At 47.1% G+C, this 22,537-nt stretch overlaps 1 protein-coding gene across 5 annotated transcripts in view; it reads right to left on the bottom strand.

Moving 5' to 3' along the window:
- Positions 1 to 22,537, bottom strand: part of fbln2 (fibulin 2) — a 248,158-nt gene that overhangs the window by 24,831 nt on the left and 200,790 nt on the right. For all 5 annotated transcript variants that reach the window (XM_038812722.1, XM_038812724.1, XM_038812721.1 and 2 more), the window contains 4 exons: positions 20,862 to 20,990; positions 13,765 to 13,890; positions 9,969 to 10,088; positions 1,347 to 1,475 (listed from right to left, as the gene is read on the bottom strand). In XM_038812722.1, the coding sequence (XP_038668650.1) occupies positions 1,347 to 1,475; positions 9,969 to 10,088; positions 13,765 to 13,890; positions 20,862 to 20,990 (504 nt within the window). The remainder of the gene's footprint in view (positions 1 to 1,346; positions 1,476 to 9,968; positions 10,089 to 13,764; positions 13,891 to 20,861; positions 20,991 to 22,537) is intronic.

The raw sequence follows: 22,537 nt of genomic DNA, 5'->3' as shown, positions 1-22,537 counted from the left end.
AACGGTTCATCAGTTGGTCCACGGGATTGTCCAAGGTTGTCCAAGGTGAGAGGCTGAGTAATTGGTCTTATGGGGCGGGAATCTCCCGTACCGGTGGGGCGCGGGGTCCCTACGGGATAGAGTGGTGTGAACCACTCTGGCGTCGGCCCGTCCCAAAGGTGCGGAATCCTCCGCACCTTCAGGGGCTAGGCCGGCGACGGAGTGGTTTGCGCCCCACCGGCCGGAGTGGAAGGCCTTTGGCACCACGGCAGCCGGGGCCGAAGGGACTCCGCCGGCCGGCGCAAGTCCGCGCATGCGCGGGAGCACAGCGGCTGCTAACGTCATCCCGCTCATGCGCGGGGGGGGTTCACCTATCCGTCAGCCAACGCGGAGGCTGACACAGCCGACGCGTAGGAAAGAGTGCCCTCACGGCACAGGCCCACCCACGGATCTGTGGGCCCCGATTGCGGGCCAGGTCACCATGGGTGCACCCCCCGGGGCCAGATCGCCCCGCCCCCCCCCCCCCCCTCCCCCCCGAGGACCCCGGAGCCTGCCAACGCCATCAAGTCCCGCAGGTAAGGGACCTAGTCCAATTTACGCAGGCGGGACTGGCAAAGAACCAGTGGGACTTTGGCCCATCGCGGGCCGGAGAATCACCGGGGGGCCGCTGCGTGCGGCTGCCGACCGGCGCGGCGCGATTCCCGCCCCCACCGAATCTCCGGTGCCAGAGAATTCGGCGGCTGGCGGGGGCGGGATTTACGCCCACCCCCCGGCGATTCTCCAACCTGCCGGGGGTGTCGGAGAATCCCACCTATGGTGTCTGGAGCTTAGAAAAATGAGAGGCAATCTTATTGAAACCTTCAAAATTCTGGAGGGTTGGGATATGGTGGACGCTGAGGGATTATTTCCATCGGTCAGGAAACCGACAACATGGAGACACAGACTTGGGAGAATGGACCAATAACATAGGACAGAGATGAGGAGAAGTTGGTTCACTCAAAGGATTGTGAATCTTTGGAATTCCCCACCCCAGAGAGTTGTGACTGCTCCATTTTTGAATATGTTTAAGGCTGGCCTAGACAGATTTTTGGCCCTCAGGTAATTAACGGATATGGAGGAGCAGGCTCGGTGGGCCGAGTTGTCTACTCCTGCTCCTAGTTCTTTCATTGCTAGGTTCATCCTAAAAACATCGTAGTAATTTTTGTAAAAAAAAAGAACACAGCAAGTAGATATTTAAGTCCAGAAATCCCATTTATAAAAATGTTTATTATTATTATATAAAGTGTATAATGTAATTAATGTTCCAAAATGTAGACCACTAAAGGAGTATGTCTGAGAACTTAGAAATAAATGAGGGTGAATCCTACCTCTGCATGTTCTTCCATTTGGTGACATCGTATAACCAACCTCAGGACAGGCACAATTATAACTGCCGGGGACATTCACACAGCGGAATGTACAGAGTGTACCTCCACTTTGTGCACATTCATCAATGTCTGAAAAAAAAGGACTGCTTTAGCAAATACATGAAAGGATGCGGAGACATTCTACCACTAGGTGGCAACAGTATCTAAAATCTTTATTGCGTATTTAAATCAAATATACACACGGCATTGTCACACAGTGCAATTTTTATAAAGGTTGTATTGGTTCAATCAATTTGTCTTGATCTTGAGACACAAAAAGAAAGTTGCTCCAGTTTATTTTGTACTTCCTTTTCTCAAATGAAAATAGAATACTGCATTGGACATATTGGGCGCCATTCTCCGCTCCCGCGCGGCATCGGAAAGGCCGTCGTGAACTCGGCCGAGTTTCACGACAGCGTCGGAGGCCACTCCTCGCACCCTATTCACCCCCCACCCCCCACCCCCCCAGGGGACTAGGAGCGGCGTTGTGAGAAACTCGGCTGCCGGACCTTGACGCTTGCGTCAAAGTGGCGCGCCGAGAATGACGCGACGGCGGCGCCTAAGTGACGTCAGCCGCGCATGCGCAGGTTGGCCGGCTCCAACCCACGCATGCGCGGTTGCCGTCTTCCCCTCCCCTGCCCCGCAAGACGTGGCGGCTTGATCTTGCGGGGTGGCGGAGGGGAAAGAATGCGTCTCTTGGAGACGCCGGCCCGACAATCGGTGGGCACCGATCGCAGGGCAGTCCCCTCCCGAGCACGGCCGTGGTGCTCGATCCCCTCTCCGCCCCCCACAGGCCCCAAACTTACCTTTCGCGTTATGTTCACGCCGGCAGCAACCAAGTGTGGTTGCCGCTGGCGTGAACAGGTCTGGAATGTCAGGCCGCTCGGCCCATCCGGTCCGGAGAATTGCCGGTCACCGTGAAAAACGGCGAGCGGCGATTCCGCGACACGCCATTTTGGGGGGGGGGGAGGGTGGGAGAATCCCAAGAGATGCCAGGGCGGCGTGTCGTGATTCGCCTGGTCTCCCGCGATTCTCCCACCCGGCATGGGGAGCGGAGAATCACGCCCACTGGATAGAATCTTCTGCCGTTGGCAGGGAGAGAGCATTTGATGTGAGGGTGGAGACCCTGCCGCCACCTTGATTAAGTCTGTGGCAGGAAGGCTCATGGATGGCCTGCCTGCCCCATTTTGAATTGAGGCCCTTATGTGTACAATTAATGCCCATTTAAGGGTGTCTCACCTTGTGGGGAGCACAAAAAGCAAACTGCAGCACGTTTGCTTGCTGACTCACAGGGAGGGCCCTCATACAAAGCCACTCAGTGTCTGCTAGAGACACATGGCATTGGAAGATGTGGGGGCACGTCTGAAAGCCTTTGCTGCTGTTTTCAACTCTCTTGCTGTGACCCCTTCCTGCCATCACTCACCTATGCCTGAATCCCTCCTCGATACAAGGTGGGTGTCGTACCGGAACTTCCCTGGTCGTGCTGCTGTGTAAAGCAGGCTTCTTATTGAATTGCAACTCGTGGTGGGCTTGAATACCAGCTGTAGGGTCCTTAATCCCGAGGGGAGGCCTGCTCCTGGCTTGTCAAGTGCCCGAATGGCACAAGATGTGGTGGATCCTCCCAAAAAGAGGTGGTCGCACCAGCTCTCCAATCGCCAGCTAAGACTCCCGTTGCCTCCACAAGATTGGGGGTAGCACGGTAACACTGTGGTTAGTACTGTTGCTTCACAGCTTCAGGATCCCAGGGTTGGATTCCGGCTTGGATCACTGTCTGTGTGGAGTCTGCACGTTCTCCCGTGTCTGCGTGGGTTTCCTCCGGGTGCTCCTGTTTCCTCCCACAGTACAAAGATGTGCAGGTTAGGTGGATTGGCCGTGATAAATTGCCCCGAGTGTCCAAAAAGGTTAGGTTGGGTGACAGGGTTACGGGTGTGGGCTTAAGTAGGGTGTTATTTCCAAGGGCTGGTGCAGACTCGATGGGCTGAATGACCTCCTTCTGCACTGTAGATTCTTGGATTCTACCCATTGGGTGGGATTCTCCATCGGTCGACGTCAGAATCGCAATTCACGATTGGGCAGAGAATACGTCGTCAGCAGAAAATCCAGGCCGGCACCGGGCGTCCAATGGAACACCATGCTCCAGCACCTCGATAGCGCCGTGAATGCAGGCCACACAGCACGCTGGCATGGGGATGCAAAATGTACAGCAGCATGCTTTAACATCTCATTAACAGGCCCGACCCGGTAGTCTCCGGCCTCCTGCGATGCTCCGTCTCCGTAAGGTGGAAGTGATGATGGCGCAGTTCAGTTGTGGTATTTAAAATCGGGAAACAGAGGGAGAGAGAGGATCTAGGTAATGTCCCCAAAAGCACACTGGTCGGTCGACAGTTGTGCCATGGCTAGGGGGGGGCATCTGGCAGGGCTGGTGGGGAGTAGTGGGGGTGACCAGGAGATGGGCCGTGGGGTCACGGTGTCCCCCCGGAACCGGGGTGTCCAGGCACGGACCGCCAGTGCCCTAGCCAGCAAGGCAGCCATCTGGCAGTGCATCCCACTGACTGCCCACAATGGTCTGCAGATGCTCAGAGCATCACCGGCCATATGGGTGACCCCCAACCAGGCCAACCCCACCAGGAGTCCATAGACTCAAGCCAACCTATCCATGGGATGGTCATGGTTCAGCGCAATGGACACATGCACCGTGGGCATCGGCACCCTCCCTGGCACACTGCCCCTCGCAGGGCAGACGCCCCGCCACTGACACCATCAGCTAGTCTACCCTGCAGGACCACCGCTGTCACCAAGCCCTGCCTGCCCACTGTGCCCATGCTCCCATCCATCCTATCCCCAGACAGGTAGGAACAACCAGTGCATCGCACAAAAGACCCACAGCACAGGGCAGCTACAGTCCCAACAGGTGCCCAAGCCCCTCGCCGGGCCCCACTCATGGGCCCTGCCCACACACATGTCACCAATCATGGCGCCCGTCAGTGGTACACTGCGCCAACCCACCACAATCTGGTGCCACCCTGCTGGCAGGGAATCAAATGGCTCATCCAAGGAGGACCCTACAATAGACCTCATAGGAGGGCGCAACACAGGCGCCGCAGAGCATATCGCTGTCATGGGTAGCCCAGTCATTGCGCAACATGTTGGACAAGAATGAACAGCAGGTCTCGTCCAATGAGGAGGGTGCAGTGGAGGGCCATGATGGGCAGGACATGGGGCCAGGCCACCACACATGGGACAATCTAATTGCCTCCAGGTTCACCGACTAGACAGCCTGGCCACCGGAAAGCCAAACGTCCGTCCCACCATGGACACCACCTGAGCAGTGTTGGCCTGGATGGAATGCATGATCGGCACTGCCTCCTGCTCCTGCAGGATGTTGAACTCCTCCAACTGCACCTGTAGCTACTGGATGGTTTCTGACAACCCCTCAATTATTCCCCGGCTCTGTACCTGCGTCTCCAATATTGATGGGGCCATTCTTTCCAGAAACCAGTGACCTGTCTGGACGGCAGCTAATCCCTGGGGTTGGCTTCCCTCCGACCATGCGCCCCCTTGGGGGTTCCTACCTCCAACTGATGTACCACTGCATGTGTGCGGTACGTATCAGATAGTGACCAGGAGTCTCTTCACTGACATGCCCAACCGAGGTGAGTGTCTCCGATATAATCATTTATTGTCACACGTATGAAATTACTGTGAAAAGCCCCTAGTCGTCATATTCCGACGCCAGTTCGGGTAAGCTGGTACGGGAATTTAACCCGTGCTTCTGGCCTTGTTCTGCATCACAAACCAGCTATCAAGCCCACTGAGCTAAACCAGCCCTGTGGAGGGTGTCTAACTGGTGGGGGCCACATGGAGCGGTGTGGGTGATGAGTGCGGTATAGGGTGGTGCCAGGGGCATGGAGCTGGTGACTCATCCTGGCCACCCTGAGAAGGTCATGCAACTTCTTCCTGCAATGCTGGCCGGTTCTGCACTGCTGCGGGTGACAGCTTCCTTCCCACTATGGGGAACTGGGAGTCCCGCCTCTCTTCCACAGCATCCAGCAGTGTCTCCAGCTCTGCATTGGCGAACCTCGGTGTCGCTCTTCGGGGTGGCATCTTCTTGGCTGAAATCAGAGTGTGTGGGCAATGGAGTGCTGATATGCGGCTGCAGCTTGTCAGGCTCTCGAGTGCCAATCCCGACCCTGGCGCATCACACGCCGGCGTGTGGTGGGATCACACTAGTTCCACGTGGCGCCAGTGCTGGCCCATTAGCATGTCTTGAATTTCTCCAGCAACAGCGCCCCTGGTGACCGGAGAACACCCACGATTCAGTTCCGGTATCAGCGCTTAGTCTCTGAAACGGTGAATCCCGCCACTATCTTTCATTGAAATGGTTAGTTGAGCATTTAAAGATCATTTTCTTTTGTCTTGAGATATTAATCCCACAGTTAATCAGAAACTCTAGGCTGTTTAGTTTGCAATTTTAGTCAGTGTCTAATTCTTGTCCACTGAAGACTTGAAATATATTCAATGTTTGTTGGTAAACAGAAGAATATTAGTCATCTTCAGCGGAATAGATCCAGAACAAACAGATCAGAACCATCAAGTTTAATGTATTGTTAATATCTACAGCAAAACAGAAAATCAATACTTACTGATTTAATTTTCTGTTGGCTTATGACTTTCATTTAATGAAAATACACTTTACAAATAATGATTACAACATAGTGTATCCATTTTGCATCATTGGAAATCAGATAAACACTTCAGTATTGTATTACAATGTAAAAGGAGTCCATTTATATACCAGTATTAATATTAGAAAACCAATTTATCAAGAGAATTAGGCAACTACAGCAACATATTGTCAATGGATAACAATAGACATCACAGTCATAGAAAAGCTATCTTGTCCCTGCCATAAATTTAGTTTGTGACAGAATCCCGATCTAAGGCCAGTTGTGTTTAATTCTCCAAGAAGGACAGGAGTCAGATGCTCTTGTGCAACCTTAATTTTAAAAAAAACAAAGGGAAAAAATCATGGGCCGGACTTCCGTTCTTGGGCAGGCACGGTGACGCAGTGGTAGCACTGCAGTCTCACGGCGCCGAGGTCCCAGGTTCAATCCCGGCTCTGGGTCACTGTCCGTGTGGAGTTTGCACATTCTCCCCCACAACCCAAAGATGTGTAGGGTAGGTGGATTGGCCACGCTAAATTGACCATTAATCTGAAAAAATGAATTGGGTACTCTAAATATTTTTTGAAAGAATTTTCCGTTCTTGCGTCTAAGTGCTGACGCCAACAGAGAATCCGTGGTTTTTCACGACGGATAAATCGGCACCACACCCGCACCAACTCCACTACTGGTGAGGGGCCAGCACCGGCCAGCGTGAAACACCTGCAAATGCTCGAAAAATGGTGGAAGAATCGCAGGGTCCGTGCTGGACAGCCGCAGGGCTGAAAAGCTGCAGCTACGCATACGCCTACACTCCACACTACACTCCACAGGGGCTGTTTAGATCACAGGGCTAATCGCTGGCTTTGAAAGCAGACCAAGACAAGCCAGCAGCACGGTTCGATTCCCGTAACAGCCTCCCCGAACAGGCGCCGGAATGTGGCGACTAGGGGCTTTTCACAGTAACTTCATTTGAAGCCTACTCGTGACAATAAGCGATTTTCATTTCATTTCATTTCACACACATGCACCGATCGAGCAGGAGAAGATGGGTTGCACTGGACCGCGTATCCATCCACGCCGACCCCACAGCCCACCTCCTGGCCACCCCCTACTACTCCCCCCAGCCCTGGCAGAAGCCCCCCCAGCCAGCGGCATGGCTCTTGGCGGAGTATGGTGGTGCCAGATCCTGTCCACACGCCCTCTCTCTCCGTAGTCGCCATGGCAGGCTCAGGGCCGCTGAGACCACATGTGGCCCGCGCCGTCAGGAACTTGGCCCATCGGAGGAGGAGCATCCCGGGTGGGCCCAATAATGATATTCAAATGGGGTTGCGACTGCGCGGTGCGTGCCTCAATGATGCCGATTTGGAGGGGGCGGATCATTGCATAAAACCGCTGCCTGCCGCAAATTTGGAGTTCCCACTTTGGATTGGATAATAGAGAATTGCGCCCCATTTCTTTTTGACCGGGAAAATACTGGATTTTGTGCCCTATAAGATAATGGATGAGGGACTTGGGTATTAGAATATTGTTCCACCTTTTATAATCAATGGCAACATTAAAAACTTCCAGGTCAAGTACTATAGGGATTGGAACCAAAATCAAGCAAACCCTACACTGCCCAAACACGTACTATTCCTGCTGAGAAGAGAATCTTGTACTGTGCCAGCATTTTGATTTGCCTGGCAAATTTAGGTTGAACCCAGATGGCCTTTTTGGAAAATGAATGCCACCTATTTTGAAGAGTTCCATGCGTGTGTTTCCACAGACAATACAAAGGAGGCGGAGTCAAAATATATTCAGCAGTATAACAATCTGGACATTAGAATAAATGTCATTATCCAGAGTATCTCCCTATGAAAGGTGAACTGTGTATTCTGGGCCAATTGGCCATGAGAGAAAGAAATTTGAAATGCGGGAGGTAATTTTGCTGCTGGTGCAACCGGTAACCAGAAGCTGGTTTGAAATGAAGAATCAACTGAGGCTCAACAAGTGGGAAAGCATCGCCGTGGTTCCTAAACGGTAGGACAGCTAGCTTTCTGAACCTGAATCTGACATGGTGACAGGGATCAGAGCAAGGTGGAGCGGCAGATTTTATGGGACCTTTATCAAGTGACAAATATTTGCTCCAGTCAGCCATTGACTACTAAAGTCAGCTTTTCGAGGGCAGCGTGGTGGCGCGGTGATTAGCACTGCTGCCTCACGGCGCTGAGGACCTGGGTTCGATTCTGGCCCCAGGTCACTGTCCGTGTGGAGTTTGCACATTCTCCCTGTGTCCGCGTGGGTCTCAAGCCCACAACCCAAAAAGATGTGCAGGGTAGGTGGATTGGCCCCTTAATTGGAAAAGAAAGAATCAGATATTTAAAATTTTAAAGAAAAGTCAGCTTTTCAAGTCAAACTTTGGAATTAAATTACAATGGCAAATGTTGTGAAGTCAATGAAGGGGATCTTTGCAATGCACAGAGCACCCTCTTTGCTGCCAAGCTACAAATTGTGGCTGAAGGGGTTAAAAAAAATTGATAAAAATAATGTGGAACATTGAGCTATAAGTCTCTACCAGCCACAGACCAATAGTAAAGTGAAAAAGCTGAACAAGACCAAATGGAATGTCTTACATGTTTCAGATGCAGATAACTAGATGCAGGAAAAGGAGCACGGCACAAGTAACAATGGGCGTGGCTCCAACTCGGTTGGTGGTTGGATATATGAAGTTGCCAAATCTATGCAGCAATGTCACCTCTCTGAGCCATCATACAACCCTGAGCGAGGTTAAGGTTCACAATTAAGTGAAGGTGCTAAAAGAAGAAAGTGAATTTCAAACCGAAACCGCACACATTGTGATGATGGGCCGACTCCACAGTCACCAACCAGGGTGGAGTTTATGTGTGAAGTAGCTGGTGGGATAGGCGGATAATCCGGTAGGGAATCCAAGCAGGAAAAAGAAATGTGCTGAATGGAGGAGGAAGAGCAGCAACCAGATGAAAATCACAGACGAGTTGCCAGGGAGGGTCTCACGTGGAGGGAAAACCATCGCAGTCATTTTTTCACAAATTGAGTGCACCCACTTAATTTTTTCCAATTAAGGGGCAATTTAACGTGTTCAATCCACCTACCCTGCACATCTTTAGGTTGTGGGGACGAAACCCACACAGACACAGGGAGAATGTGCAAACTCCACCCAGAGAGTGACCCAGAGCTGGGATTGAACCTGGGACCTCGGCGCTGTGAGGGAGCAGGGCTAACCCACTGCGCTACCGTGCTGCCCTGCCATTGCAGTCATGAAAGTCCCCTTGTTGCTTCCTGATGGAGTGAAGCAAAAAGAAGGGAGGCATGTGGAATATTAAACATTTGGGAAATTTTATGAAAGCAAGTGATGGCAAAATGATCAAAGGGGCTTTTTTGTTTTTTGTTTGTGTTATGTGGCGGCAATGTGCACTTTGAAGCTGCAAATTAATTGTTTAATATGGAGTATCCAGGCACTCTGACAATATGAAGACGATTCCGATACATCAACCTGTTAATTTAACCTAGATTGGCCCCTATAAAGAGAGATGAAAGGACTGAATTCCAACAGCTTGTGTCAAAAACATAATTCCCTTCCCATCATCCATATTAATTAAATGCCTTCACACTGTTCTCATGAGCAATGCAGCAAAGAATTCCCTCTCAGCCAATAGCCTCTTTCACATATTACTTGAGATAAACCAATACTCATATATTACTCTGGAGGAGAAGCTCAAATGTCAATTAATATTATCATCCAGCTGTTTTGCTTGTTCGAAAATTGCAGCTACACTTTACGACATTGCGTTTTGAGCATTAGGATTAAAATGTTATAGTCACTTTATAGCCTTAATTAGAGCATCAATACATGAAAATATTATTGACTAATGCTTTATTTTTTTGCTCTGACTCTTCTTACCCTCACAGGAATGTCCATCTAGTTCAGTGAGGTGGTAGCCTTGTCTGCAGTAACACTGGTAGGATCCATAAATATTGGCACATTCCTGTCCACATAGATTGTTCTCACATTCATTTATATCTACAAAGAAATATGCAGTGAGATAAAATTGCTCAATGATGCTTACTTTTTTTTGTTTAAATACCATTCCATATTGGGATCAGTGTGATATATCTTCTTTTGCAAAAACAATCTAGCTCAGCAATAATATATGAAGATTCCTGGCATGGTGGCACAGTGGTTAGCACTGCTGCCTCACAGCTCTAGGGTCCCAGATTCAATTCTGGCCTCGGGTGACTGTCTATGTGATATTGGTACTTGTCTGCATGGGTTTCCTTTGATTGCTCTGGTTTTCTCCTGCTCTCCAAAGATGTGCGGGTTAGGTGGATTGGCCATGCTAAATTGCCCCTTAGTGGCCAAACGTTTAGGCGGGGTTACTGGGTCACGGGGATGGGGTGGAGGCATGGGCCTAAGTAGGGTGCTCTTTCTAAGGGTCGGTGCACACTCGATGGGCTGAATGGCCTCCTTCGGCAGTGTAAATTCTATGGCTTCTTAGGTTCTGCCTATGAAATGAAAATCACCTTACAACTTCCAGACAATAGATTGCTATTGAGGATTTTATAGACTAATGAAATGAACTCAAACATTTAAATTTTGTTGTTGCAAACAAATATGCCATGGTGGCAGCATGGGCACGATAACTGGCATCAATTCACCCACATTGGGAAGAAGAACGTCCCTGCTCCTGATCACTATCTGAGGACACTTGCAGAAATTGTACATGCATGAACTTTAACCCAGGACAGGCTTTGGTTCAGCTTTGTTCGGTCAACTCGCCTACTGACAATAATTGTCGAGACTCACGAATGGTAGGTTGCCGGAATACCTGGCATGTACGGAGTTCTACCCCAATGAGCTGCCTCATGAGTTTCCATGTGAGGAAAGAAGGGCAGAATTTTGGAAAATAACACGGAAACAAATTCAATACATTTGAAATAAAAAAGTTACTAAGATAACCAACACCAACAGTGATTTACCTTTATGTAGACCCTCTGACACAGAGACAGTTCCTACATATAGCATTATTTACTTAAAGGCTCCTTGTGTTCCTTTTGACCACATAAGGATATTTTAGTTTGCCTGTTCACCTGACCATGACCTTGCCATCCTGCCTCCTCAAAATCCATACCTACCTTGCCATGGGCCATCTGTGAGTTCCCTGCAGTTGGTGGGGGGAAGGCTTTGTAAACAAGGCCCAGGGGTAAAAACCTCTTGTGCTTCAGGGGTAGAGTGCAGCCAGACACCCTTCTGCATCATCCCCCACGCCCTATTCTCATCCCAATTTCAAATCAACCCAAAGATGACATTTGAAGAAAGCATAGGCTTGACATGGGTTTCCTGAGGAGTGGGGTGATGGTGGTCATTGTGACTGAGGTAAGGACTGTGTCAAATCAGAGGGAAATGTTGATAATACCCGGCCGTGAGGTGGAAGGGTGAATGGAAGGGACAAGGACAGAATAAGATTGGGAGAGCAGGCGGTAAACTTTGCGAGTGAGATGTGTGACTTAAGTGTTGAATTGAGGATAGTGGAAATAGGCAGAAAACAGGAAGAAAGAGGTAATTGAAAGAGAAATGATGGAATTGATAGGTTGAGGAAATGGGAGGGCCTGACAAGGATCTTCAGAGAGAGATGTACAACAGGCTTATATTTCTTTAGGGCCTTTAATGTAATGAAACCACCCAGGGAGCTTCAGAGGACCATGACAAAACAAAATATGAAAGTGAGACACACAAGGCGATATTAGGTAAGATGACCAAAAGCTTGGGCCAAAATTCTCCGGCTGTTCGCTGACGGTGGGATTCTCTAGTTCTGCTGGCAGCACACCCCCGCCCACAGGTTTCCTAGCGATATGGGGCGGCTTCAATGGGAATTCACATTGACAGCGGTGGGAGCAGAGAATTCCACGGCCAGCGAACAGAGCCTCCCGCTGCCGAGAAACACGTGGCTGGGTGGCCAGAGAATCCTGCCCTTGGTCGCCATTTTAAGAAGAGATTTAAAGGAGGAAAGCGTGGCGGAGAGGTGGAGAGGCGTAGGGAGGGAGATCAGAGCTTGGTGCCTCAGCAACCAAAGGAAGTGCCATCAATGGTATAGCAATTATAATTGCTAATGCACAGGAGCTCAGAATTAGAGGAGCACAGATATCTCAGAGGGTTGTGGCACTGGAGGAGATTACAGAAATAGGGAGGGGGCAAGGCCATGGAGAGATTTGAAAACAAGGATGAGAATTTTTAAATCAAAATATTGTTTGACCAGGAACCACTGTACATCAGAGAGCACGGGAGTGACAGGAGAACGCAATTGCTGCGAGTTTTGGGGGTCCTCAAGTTTATGGAGGTAGAATTGCGAGACAAGCCAGGAGTGCGTTGGAATTGTCAAGTCTTGAGGTAAGTAAGACATGGAGGAGAGTTTCAGCAGCAGGTGAGCCGAGACAGGGGCAAAGTTGAGCAATAGCATGAACATAAACAGCCTTACAGATAGCACAAGTATGAGGTCGGAAGCTCCCCTCAGCAACAGTTGTGGCACCAAGGTTGCAAAGAGACCAGCTTGATCTCAAACTGCTGCTAGAAAGAGGGATGCATTTGGTAATTGGGGAACAAAGTTTGGAAGTGGGACTGAAAACAATGGCTTCATTCTTTCTAATATTTAATGGGAGGAAAGATCTGCCCATCCAGTACTGGATGTGTGAGAAGCAGTCAGTAACTTAGCAACAATAAAGAAGATGGTGAAGTAGAGCTGGGAATACATGGGGGATACTAACAGTGAAGCAATGGGGAGCAAGAGGGCACTACACAGATGGAACTGGTTTTGAACACAAAGGAGTTCTTGAGCTGCTTGCGTTTTGAGGGCAAGGTGAGGAAATGCGCAAGTGGGTCATGAAGAAAGTGAGTTTCAAGGTGTTTCTGCTCTTCAAAATGAACCGGGGAGTAATAGGTCATTTTGGTAAGGGAGAAGTAGCGAGGGCAAAGATTTAAGATGGTGCAGCCAGAGCTGATAGTGGGGAGGCGACAAGATGAACATTACATTTGGTCTAGATTATCCCTTTGTGATTTGGGGCTGAAGGAATGGCAGTAATTATAGGGTGGGGGACACCTCTGTATATGAAAGGCACAAGATCCTGGACTGTACGTGCAGGGAGAATATAGGAAAATGGGAAATAGGTAGCTTTTGAAGACCACCTTGTCAATGACGGTGAGCAAGAAGATCTGTGATGACAAGATAGAGTGGCCATGGCATGTTGATGTGGAAGATTGGCAGGATTGCAGAGGTGGACCCCTCCCAAACCTCTGAAGATAATGAAGCAGGAGATGGGAATGGGCACTGCGCTCAGTCCTTCTGCAAGCTCCCTGGCCAGTGGAGCAGAAATGTCCTACATCTTCCTCAAGCCCCTGACTATCTAATAATCAGAGCGATCCTTAAGAATTTTCTAAACTTAGACCAGGAATAGATAGAACCCCCAGGGAATTAAAGTGTTCATTGAAGATTGTACAACAAAATGGGACAGTGAGTTATAAAAAAAGTATTTTTCATAAGACGTGACCTGATCAGAGGCAACTTAGGTATTGCATTTTTCGTACCTATACATTTTTTAACAAACTATTATACAATGCAGTTACTCAACATGTTTATGACGTGCATGTTGGCTGATGTTTTCACTTCTATTGCTTTTACCATTGGCCAATAACCTGATTAAAATACCTTCACAATTCTTGCCATCAGGAGTTAGTTTGAATCCAGTGCTGCAGGTGCAGTAATAGGACCCAGGGGTATTCTCACATGTATGTGCACACAGTCGTCCTGGATAGCGCCAACATTCATTAACATCTGCCAGAAGCAAGCAAGATTCAATGACAAGGTAAAAATGAGATAGTGCAAAAGCAGGAATTAACCGTTCCCATTCAATAAAAGCGCCTTTCATTAATCATTCCTGGCTCCAGCATCCAATTCTCTAGGAAATCCGAATCTGTCTGGTTTCAGTGAAGTTGGTGATGTAAAGATTTAAATGTTTGTGCCCTTCAAGGTACATTATGCATTTTAGTTGTTACACAGATAGTCATAAAAAAAACAATCAAGAGGCTGGAAGAACAGACTTTCATTGGGTAAGAATGTGCTATCAATAATGTATAATTTCTCCGCCATTATGCGAAGCATAAACTTATTTTCCTATCACACCAAACACTATGTGTGCTATTGGTTTCATCTATAAGAGTAATTTTAAATAGAAGTCATTTATTTTTAAATATCAAATAAGAATGTGTGGAGCAGTTCATGTACAACCAAAAATAAGAAGAATCTGATTGTTAACCTCGATGGGGTATTAATCATCTCTTTTATACTGTCCACTGTCGGTCCACAATCATCACAACAGCGATGTTCAAAACGTATTTTACATACAAATGACTTTTCATAGATGGGTAAGTAATTTTGCACTTCAATAAAAGAAGAAATTACTTAACATCTCAGAAGAATTATTTCATTTATCATAACTGCCATGTCATGTAACTGGGATGGAGAGTAAGTGAGAAAGAATTATACAGTTGAATGATAAGTATGGGTGAATATTAATCCGAACTATCCTGACTAAATGACACAGAATCAGTGCATTAGGTGAACCACACCCAATCAAATGTGAGTGCTTTCTTATTATACTTGCAAATTTATTATTACAATTAATAATTGAAGATTTTCAGGTGTTCTGAAGCTGATCATTTCCCAAGTTAGGTGTGATGGGCATCATCAGCATCCATTCACACAAATTCAGGAAACACTGGGAAACGGCCACTTGGTCCATCGTGCCTGTGCAAGTGCTCGCTGTACATCTGTTATCTGTTCCAAAGATAGCCATGGAAACAAGCCCTTGTTATTGACTTATTTCAACTGATACCATTGGAAGATGGGCAATGATTGAACAACGCACATCTGCAGCACACTAACACTGAGTCACTGTGGAAGTGCTTTGACAAGATTTTTCACATCCCGACAACTGGCTTCTTTTTCAAGTGGTTTCATGATGAAAGTAAAGAGAACCTTCCAGAACTTGATCCGCCTGCTGTCATCTAAGCAGGTAATGGAGCCAGACCATTTTAGCAAACTTCTTGTTGTCTAATTATGGTTCAGCATACTGTTGAATAGTTTCCATTAAACACAATAGCCTGCATGACAGACTGGTGCCAGGCAAAGCGTCATTACAATGTCATAGGAATTGTTGGCATTGTTGGATGCAGGTCTGCACTAATTGGACGTGAATATTTGTACAATAATCTTTGAAATAAATAATACAAAGTTCCATTCATTGAATGCATTCTCACAATAATGAGCCAAGGCAGTGTTGCTTTCAGACCTGCTTAGCCAGCTGTTAACAGCTGGTGCCAGCTTTTTGGTATTTCCTTTTGTACAATGAAAAAGTAGCGATCACCGTGGATGATAATAACTGGATAGGGGCAAACTAGCCTGCTGGCCATTTACCCTAATTTTCACATGGATAACACTGGGGCTGAATGCAACCAAATGCTGTTCGATCATGAAAAGCTGCAGTTGACAGAGCAGGATTCTAGACTATTTTTCACATTGCTGGAAAATGACAACTATCCCTTCGCCATAAAGGCAAGAGTTTCTCTCCTTTCTGCAGTGCTGAGAGCTGTTGAAAAAATGGCTCTTGAGATACACGGGACCTGATTTTTGCGGCACGCACGATGGCCAGGATGGAGCTGAGTGGTTGCTAAAGGTAATGCCACTGGCTTGCATGACAGGTCCCCAGCTCCATCCCATCCTGAGGCCATTTTCATGAGGCAGGATGGGGTGGGGTGGGTGATGATGAACATAGCAGTGAGGAGAAAACTTCCTCGGGTTTAAAACACTGTAGTCCTTAAAATAGACAAACATCCTTAAAACAGTTTTTCATACTGGCCACCAAGATTAGTTGCGTAAGGGTCTTAATGGATCGCTGCAGGTACAAAGCCCCCAGATTTAACAATACAGTTATGGAAGTGCTTCGAAGAAACCTAGTGGACTGAAAGGGGACCCTCTTTGGAATGAAGAGATGAAGACCTCCAAAGAGGGAACTAGCCAGGAATGCCAAATGCATCACTCCCTATGTTGCTCCTCACCACAAGAACATGTCTGAAAACCTTACCAAATCAGACAAGATAAGAGGAGTCAGCCCTGCCTTCTGACAATCACTTCATCATTCCTGTACCTTAAACGGAATTCCTTTCACACTTAATTAAAGTTCTTGAGTTACTTATTAGCAACGACCCCTATAATCCTATTGTTCATTGGATGTGTTCTTTCAAGCACAATCTTTCTTCCAATCATCTTGGGAAAAGCTTTACTTGCAAACAAGCGTCCTGAATTCCCACTGGGCTCTCCAAACCCCTCAAAGTGCTCTGTTTGCACTATTTCTTTGAGGATTCCACCAAGTTCCCACTACAGGACATGAGGCTAGAAATTCTGATCAAACCAGAGTTCTGTCAAATTTGGCACTCCAAACTCAAGACTTTTCATCTATTAAAGTTAGTGGACAGAAATTGAGAAGAATGAAAATATATTGGAGATGCAAAAGTAAGGGGCCTGGGTGCCAACTGAAGATTAGTAAATTCTATTTCTCTTGTTCTACCTTTCATTAATTGGCAGGGTCCCACACCTTGAGGAGTTCATGCCACTTCTTTGATTGAAAGTGCTGTGGGAATACCGATGCTCAAGAAACATTTAAACTTCTCTTTCTCCTCTTGATATCTCATGGGACCGAGGCACAAGTTTTCAACATCTAGAAATGCCACCAATTAACAGCATGCTCCCGAACTAATGGCCAGAGATGTCCTTCCAAGTGGAGTTATACAATGAGGAAGAAGACAGTGCATTGGGTGAGACATGGAGAGTGACTGAGCAGAAAGTGCTCTGAAGAAGAATCATACGGACTCAAAATGATAACTCTTTTTTTCTCTCTTCCAGATCTTTTCCAGCATTCTCTATTTTTAGAGAAAATGAACTTTTTCTAATTTACTAAGACCTGATGATTGTACTTCAATTAAATTATAAAGTTGTTTGTAAATTTTTAAAAGCCATTTTCAGGAATTTAAAGTCAGGTGGCTTACAATTGCCTCACCGGACTCCTGAGGATGGAGCAGTGCTCCGAAAGCTTGTGTTTGAAACAAACCTGTTGGACTTTAACCTGATGTTATAAACCTTCTTACTGTGCTCAGTCCAACGCCGGCATCTCCACATCACCAGACTGTGACATACAATCTGATGGCTTCTAAATACACAAGATGGGCCGCACGGTGTCATCAGGCAAAACGAAGGGTGGAGAGTTTTGCCTCCTCATCAACTCCTCCTGTTGTTGCTCGGACGCAGCAACCCTGGCGACCTACTGTTCCCCGGACCTGGAATACTTGACTGTGAAGTGCCGCCTATTTTACCTTCCACTGGAGTTCACTTCTGCCATCATCATGGCGGTCTACATCGCACCCCAGGTGGAAGTGAAGAAGGCACTTGATGAATTGTATACCGCTATAAAGAACAATGAAACAGAATACCTGGAGGCATTGTTCATCGTGGCCAGGGACTTCAGCCTGGCCAACTTCAAGAGTGTACTGTCAAAACTTCATCAACACATCTTCCTGATGCCAACATTCTTGACCACTGCTACCCAAACATCAAGGGCGCCTATTTCATCAGCAGCAAATGTGTGGACGAGTTCGCGCACAAGAAAGCAGTATATGGGTTCCCCAACTGGAAACCATGGTTAAATCGTGAGATTCACTCCCTACTGATGGCCAAGTCTGAGGCGTTCAAGACAGGCGCCCGGGACCTATGCAAGAAATCCAGGTACGACCTCGCAAAGTCATCAGGGATGCCAAGAGACAATACCAGACGAAGCTAGAGTCACAGACTAAAGTCACGGACTCTCGTCGGTTGTGGCAAGGCTAAAACAATACAATTAGCTACAAAGCAAAGCCAAGTAGAAACTCCAGCAGCAATGCATCCCTCCCCAATGAACACAATGCATTCTATGCTCGGTTCAACCAGGAAACCATCAAACCGTTGTCAACTGCCCCAACAGCCCTGGACATACCCATATCCGAAGTCAGATCGGCCTTCTTGAAACAAACCCTCGGAGAGGGACAGGTCCTGACGGGGTCCCTGGTTGTGCACTCAGATCCTGTGCGGACCAACTGGCAGATGTGTTCGCGGACATCTTCAACCTCTCCCTATTCCATTTGGAGGTTCCCACCTGCTTCAAGAAGGCCACCATCATACCGGTGCCAAAGAAGAACCAGGCAACATGCCTCAATGACTACCATATGGTGGCCTTGATATCTATCATTATGAAGTGCTTCGAGATAGGTTGGTCATGAGGCACATCAATTCCATACTCCCAGAATGCCATGATCCACTGCAATTCGCACACTGCCAAAACTGGTCCACAGCAGATGCCATTGCACTGGCCCTACACTATTCCTGGAGCATCTCGTCAACAAGGATTCCAACATTAGACTCCTATTCTTTGACACAGCTCCGCCTTCAACACCATAATCCCAACCAAGCTCATATCAAAGCTCCAAACCTAGGACTTGGCTCCTTCCTCTGCAACTGGATCCTCAACTTCCTGACCCATAGACCAAAATCAGTAAGGATAAACAACAATACCTCTTCCATGATAGTCCTCAATACCGGGGCCCCACAAGGCTGCGTACTTAACCCCCTACTATATTCCCTATACACACATGACCATGTGGCAAAGTTTGACTCCAACTCCATCTAGAAGTTTGCTGATGACACGACCATGGTGGGTTGTATCTTGAATGACGATGAGTCAGAGTACAGGAGGGAGATAGAGAACCTAGTGGAGTGGTGTAACAACAACAATCTCTCCCTCAATCTCAGCAAAACTAAAGAGTTGGTCATTGACTTCAGAAAGCAACGTATTGTACACACCCATGTCTGCATCAATGGTGCCGAGGTGGAGATGGTTGACAGCTTCAAATTCCTAGGTGTGCACATTACCAACAATCTGAACCTGGTCCACCCACGTCAACGCTCTGACCAATAAAGCACAACAGCGCCTATACATCATCAGGAAACTAAGGGAATTCGGCATGTCCACATTAACTCTTACCAATTTTCACAGATGTACCATAGAAAACATTCTAACTGGATGCATCACAGCCTGGATTGGCAACTGTCGGCCCAAGACTGTAAGAAACTTCAGAGTCATGAACACAGCCCAGTCCATCACGTGAACCCACCTCCCAACCATTGACTCTCTCTACACCTCCTGCTGCCTTGGAAAGTGGGCGGCATAATCAAAGACCCCTCCCACCCGGCTTATTGACTCTTCTAACTTCTTCCATCGGGCAGGAGATACAAAAGTCTGAGAACGCACACTAACAGATTCAAAAACAACTTCTTCCCGCCGTTACTGGACTCCTGAACGACCCTCTTATGAACTGATTTGATCTCTTCACACATCTGCTCTTCACACATCTTCTCTACACTCCTGTAATGCTTCACCCGATATCTATGTATTTACATTGTGTATTTATGTATGTCCTATGTTTTTTTCATGTATGGAAGGATCTGCTTGAACTGTACACAGAACAACACTTTTCACTGTACCTTGGTACACGTTACAATAAAACAAATCCAAATTGATGGGCTAAATAAAATGCTGATTTTCAGTGCTAAACATTTTTTCAGCTGTATTAATTAAGAATATTTTGAAAGCAACTTTTTAAAAAAAAATTACAATTTGAATCATTGTAAAGTCCACATGCACTGGTTCATGGCAGGTTTAGCACTTGACAAATGAGTTTCAGGGGAATTCTGGGGTGGTGGGGTAACTTTTCCATCGAAAGTAGCAGCTCTAATCTAGTGAAAAGAAAGCCCTGCATTTATATAGCACCTTTCCCTATTACAGGACATCCCAAAATGCTTTGTAGCCAAATAATTTTCAAGTGTAGCCAAATAATTTTCATGAGCAGCCAAAGTTGTAATGTAGGAAACACGGCTGCCAATTTGTGCTGGCAAACCTCCAAACACCGCAACGTGTTAATGATAAGATAATCTGTTTTCGTGGTGTTGATTGAGAAATAAATATTGGCCAGGACATCAGGGATAATTCCCCAGTATGATTAGCACGCTGCATAAGTGAAGTGGAAATAACAGAACTAGGGCACGTTGTGTCACAATGCCATTATCTCCTCAATCACATGTACATCTGTCAGAAATGATGACAGAACTGTAGGTAATTGACCACCACAAGTTACCTCAATTACTGATCCAAAAGTCATTCTTCCATGTCCCAGGACAGTATTGAGTACTAATATGATGCATCCGAATGCTGCCAATAATTATTTTCTGCGTACTATTATGAATAGACCTTAGACGACCTGGTGAAAGGATTGTTTGTGTGCAAAGCGGTCCAGGACCCAAGTTGGTCACACTGTTCGGGCCTGCTGTTTTTAAAGAGCTCACCCTGCCTTTTAACACTGCAATATTGGGACTCAGCCAACGAGGCTACCTGAAGAATCCCGAGATCTGCAGTTTTTTTTCCCCTAAGAAATATTTACTGAAAATTCTGACTCCAAAACATAGGCCTCAGACCAAAGACCTGCAGAGGTTCCCACTCTAATAGGACAATGTTGATTAGCATTCAAAATTGCAGCTATACATGTCGGCTTGAAACCGTCAGATGCATGAGGTGTGTTAGCAGAAATGGGGTTATTGTTGTAGGTTCTCATGAATCGTGCATTTTTCAGAATAATCTGGAATATTCATATAAACGTTTTACACACCAATGCATGTTCTGCTGAGCGAGTTGATTTGATAGCCACTCTGGCAATCGCAACGATAGTTTCCGGGAATGTTCTGACAGACTTGTCCTTCGCCACATCGATGCACTCCACTCTGACATTCATCAACATCTGAGCAAACAAAGAATCATAGAGTTCACTGCAGTGAAAACATTAATTACCCTATTAGACCTTTAAATTGTATTGTGTGTTAAAGGATTAATGAAGTTTCAGTGACTGAAAGGGGGTGTTTTTCAGACCATAAGACACTGGAGCAGAATTATGCCACTCGGCCCATCGGGTCTGCTCCGCCATTCAACCATGGCTTATATTTTTCTCATCCCCATTCTCCTGCCTTCTCCCCAGAACCACTGATCCCCTTACTGATCAAAAACCTCTCTATCTCGGTTTTAAAGACACTCAGTGATTTTGCCTCCACAGCCTTCTGCGGCAACGAGTTCCACAGATTCACCATCCTCTGGCTGAAGAAATTCCTCCTCATCAAAGGATCGTCCCTTTAGTCTGAGATGGTGTCCTCTGCTAGTTTTTCCTACAAGTGGAAACATTCTCTCCACGTCCACTCTATCCAGGCCTCGCAGTATCCTGTAAATTTCAATAAGATTCCCCCCTCATCCTTCTAAACTCCGAGTCCAGACCCAGAGTCCTCAACTGTTCCTCATATGACAAGCTCTTCATTCCAGAGATCATTCTTGTGAACCTCCTCTGGACCCTTTCCAAGGCCAGCACATCCTTCCTTAGATACGGGGCCCAAAACTGCTCACAATACTCCAAATGGGGTCTGACCAGAGCCTTATACAGCCTCAGAAGTACATCCCTGGTCTTGCATTCCAGCCCTCTCGACATGAATGCTGACATTGCATTTACCTTCCTAACTACCTACTGAACCTGCACGTTAATCTTAAGAGGATCGTGAACAAGGTCTCCCAAGTCCCTTTGTGCTTCTGATTTCCTAAGCATCTCCCATTTGGAAAATAGTCTATGCCTCCATTTCTCCTTCCAAAGTGCAGAACCTCACACTTTTCCACATTGTATTCCATCTGCCACTTCTATGCCCACTATCCTAACCTGTCCAAGTCCTTCTGCAGCCCGCCTGCTTCCTCAATACTGCCTGTGCCTCTACAGATCTTTGTATCATCTGCAAACTTAACAACAGTGCCCCCAGTTCCTTCTTCCAGATCATTGATGTGAATTGTGAAAAGTTGTGGTCCCAGCACAGAACACTGAGGTACACCACTAGTCACCGGCTGCCATCCTGAAAAAGACCCCTTTATCCCCACCCTCTGCCTACTGCCAGTCAGTCATCCTCTATCCATGCCAGGATCTTACCCTTAACACCATGGGCTCTTAACTTATTTAACAATCTCCTATGCGGCAACTTCAAAGGCCTTCTGGAAGTCTAAATAAATCACGTCCACTGGTTCTCCTTTGTCTAACTTCCTTGCTACTTCCTCAAAGAACTGTAACAGATTTGTCAGACATGACCTCTCTTTGATGAAACTGTGCTGTCTCATTCCTATTTTGTCATGCACTTCCAAGTACTCCGCGATCTCATCTTTAATAATGGACTCTTAAAATCTTGCCAATAGGGGCTGGCTTTTAGCACAGGGCTAAATCGCTGGCTTTAAAAGCAGACCAAGGCAAGCCAGCAGCACGGTTCA

Source organism: Scyliorhinus canicula, chromosome 11 (genome assembly GCF_902713615.1).
Source record: "Scyliorhinus canicula chromosome 11, sScyCan1.1, whole genome shotgun sequence".
NCBI lineage: Eukaryota > Metazoa > Chordata > Chondrichthyes > Carcharhiniformes > Scyliorhinidae > Scyliorhinus > Scyliorhinus canicula.
The sequence above is the reverse complement of the archived record's forward strand: the minus strand, read 5'-3'. Positions and strand labels throughout refer to the sequence as shown.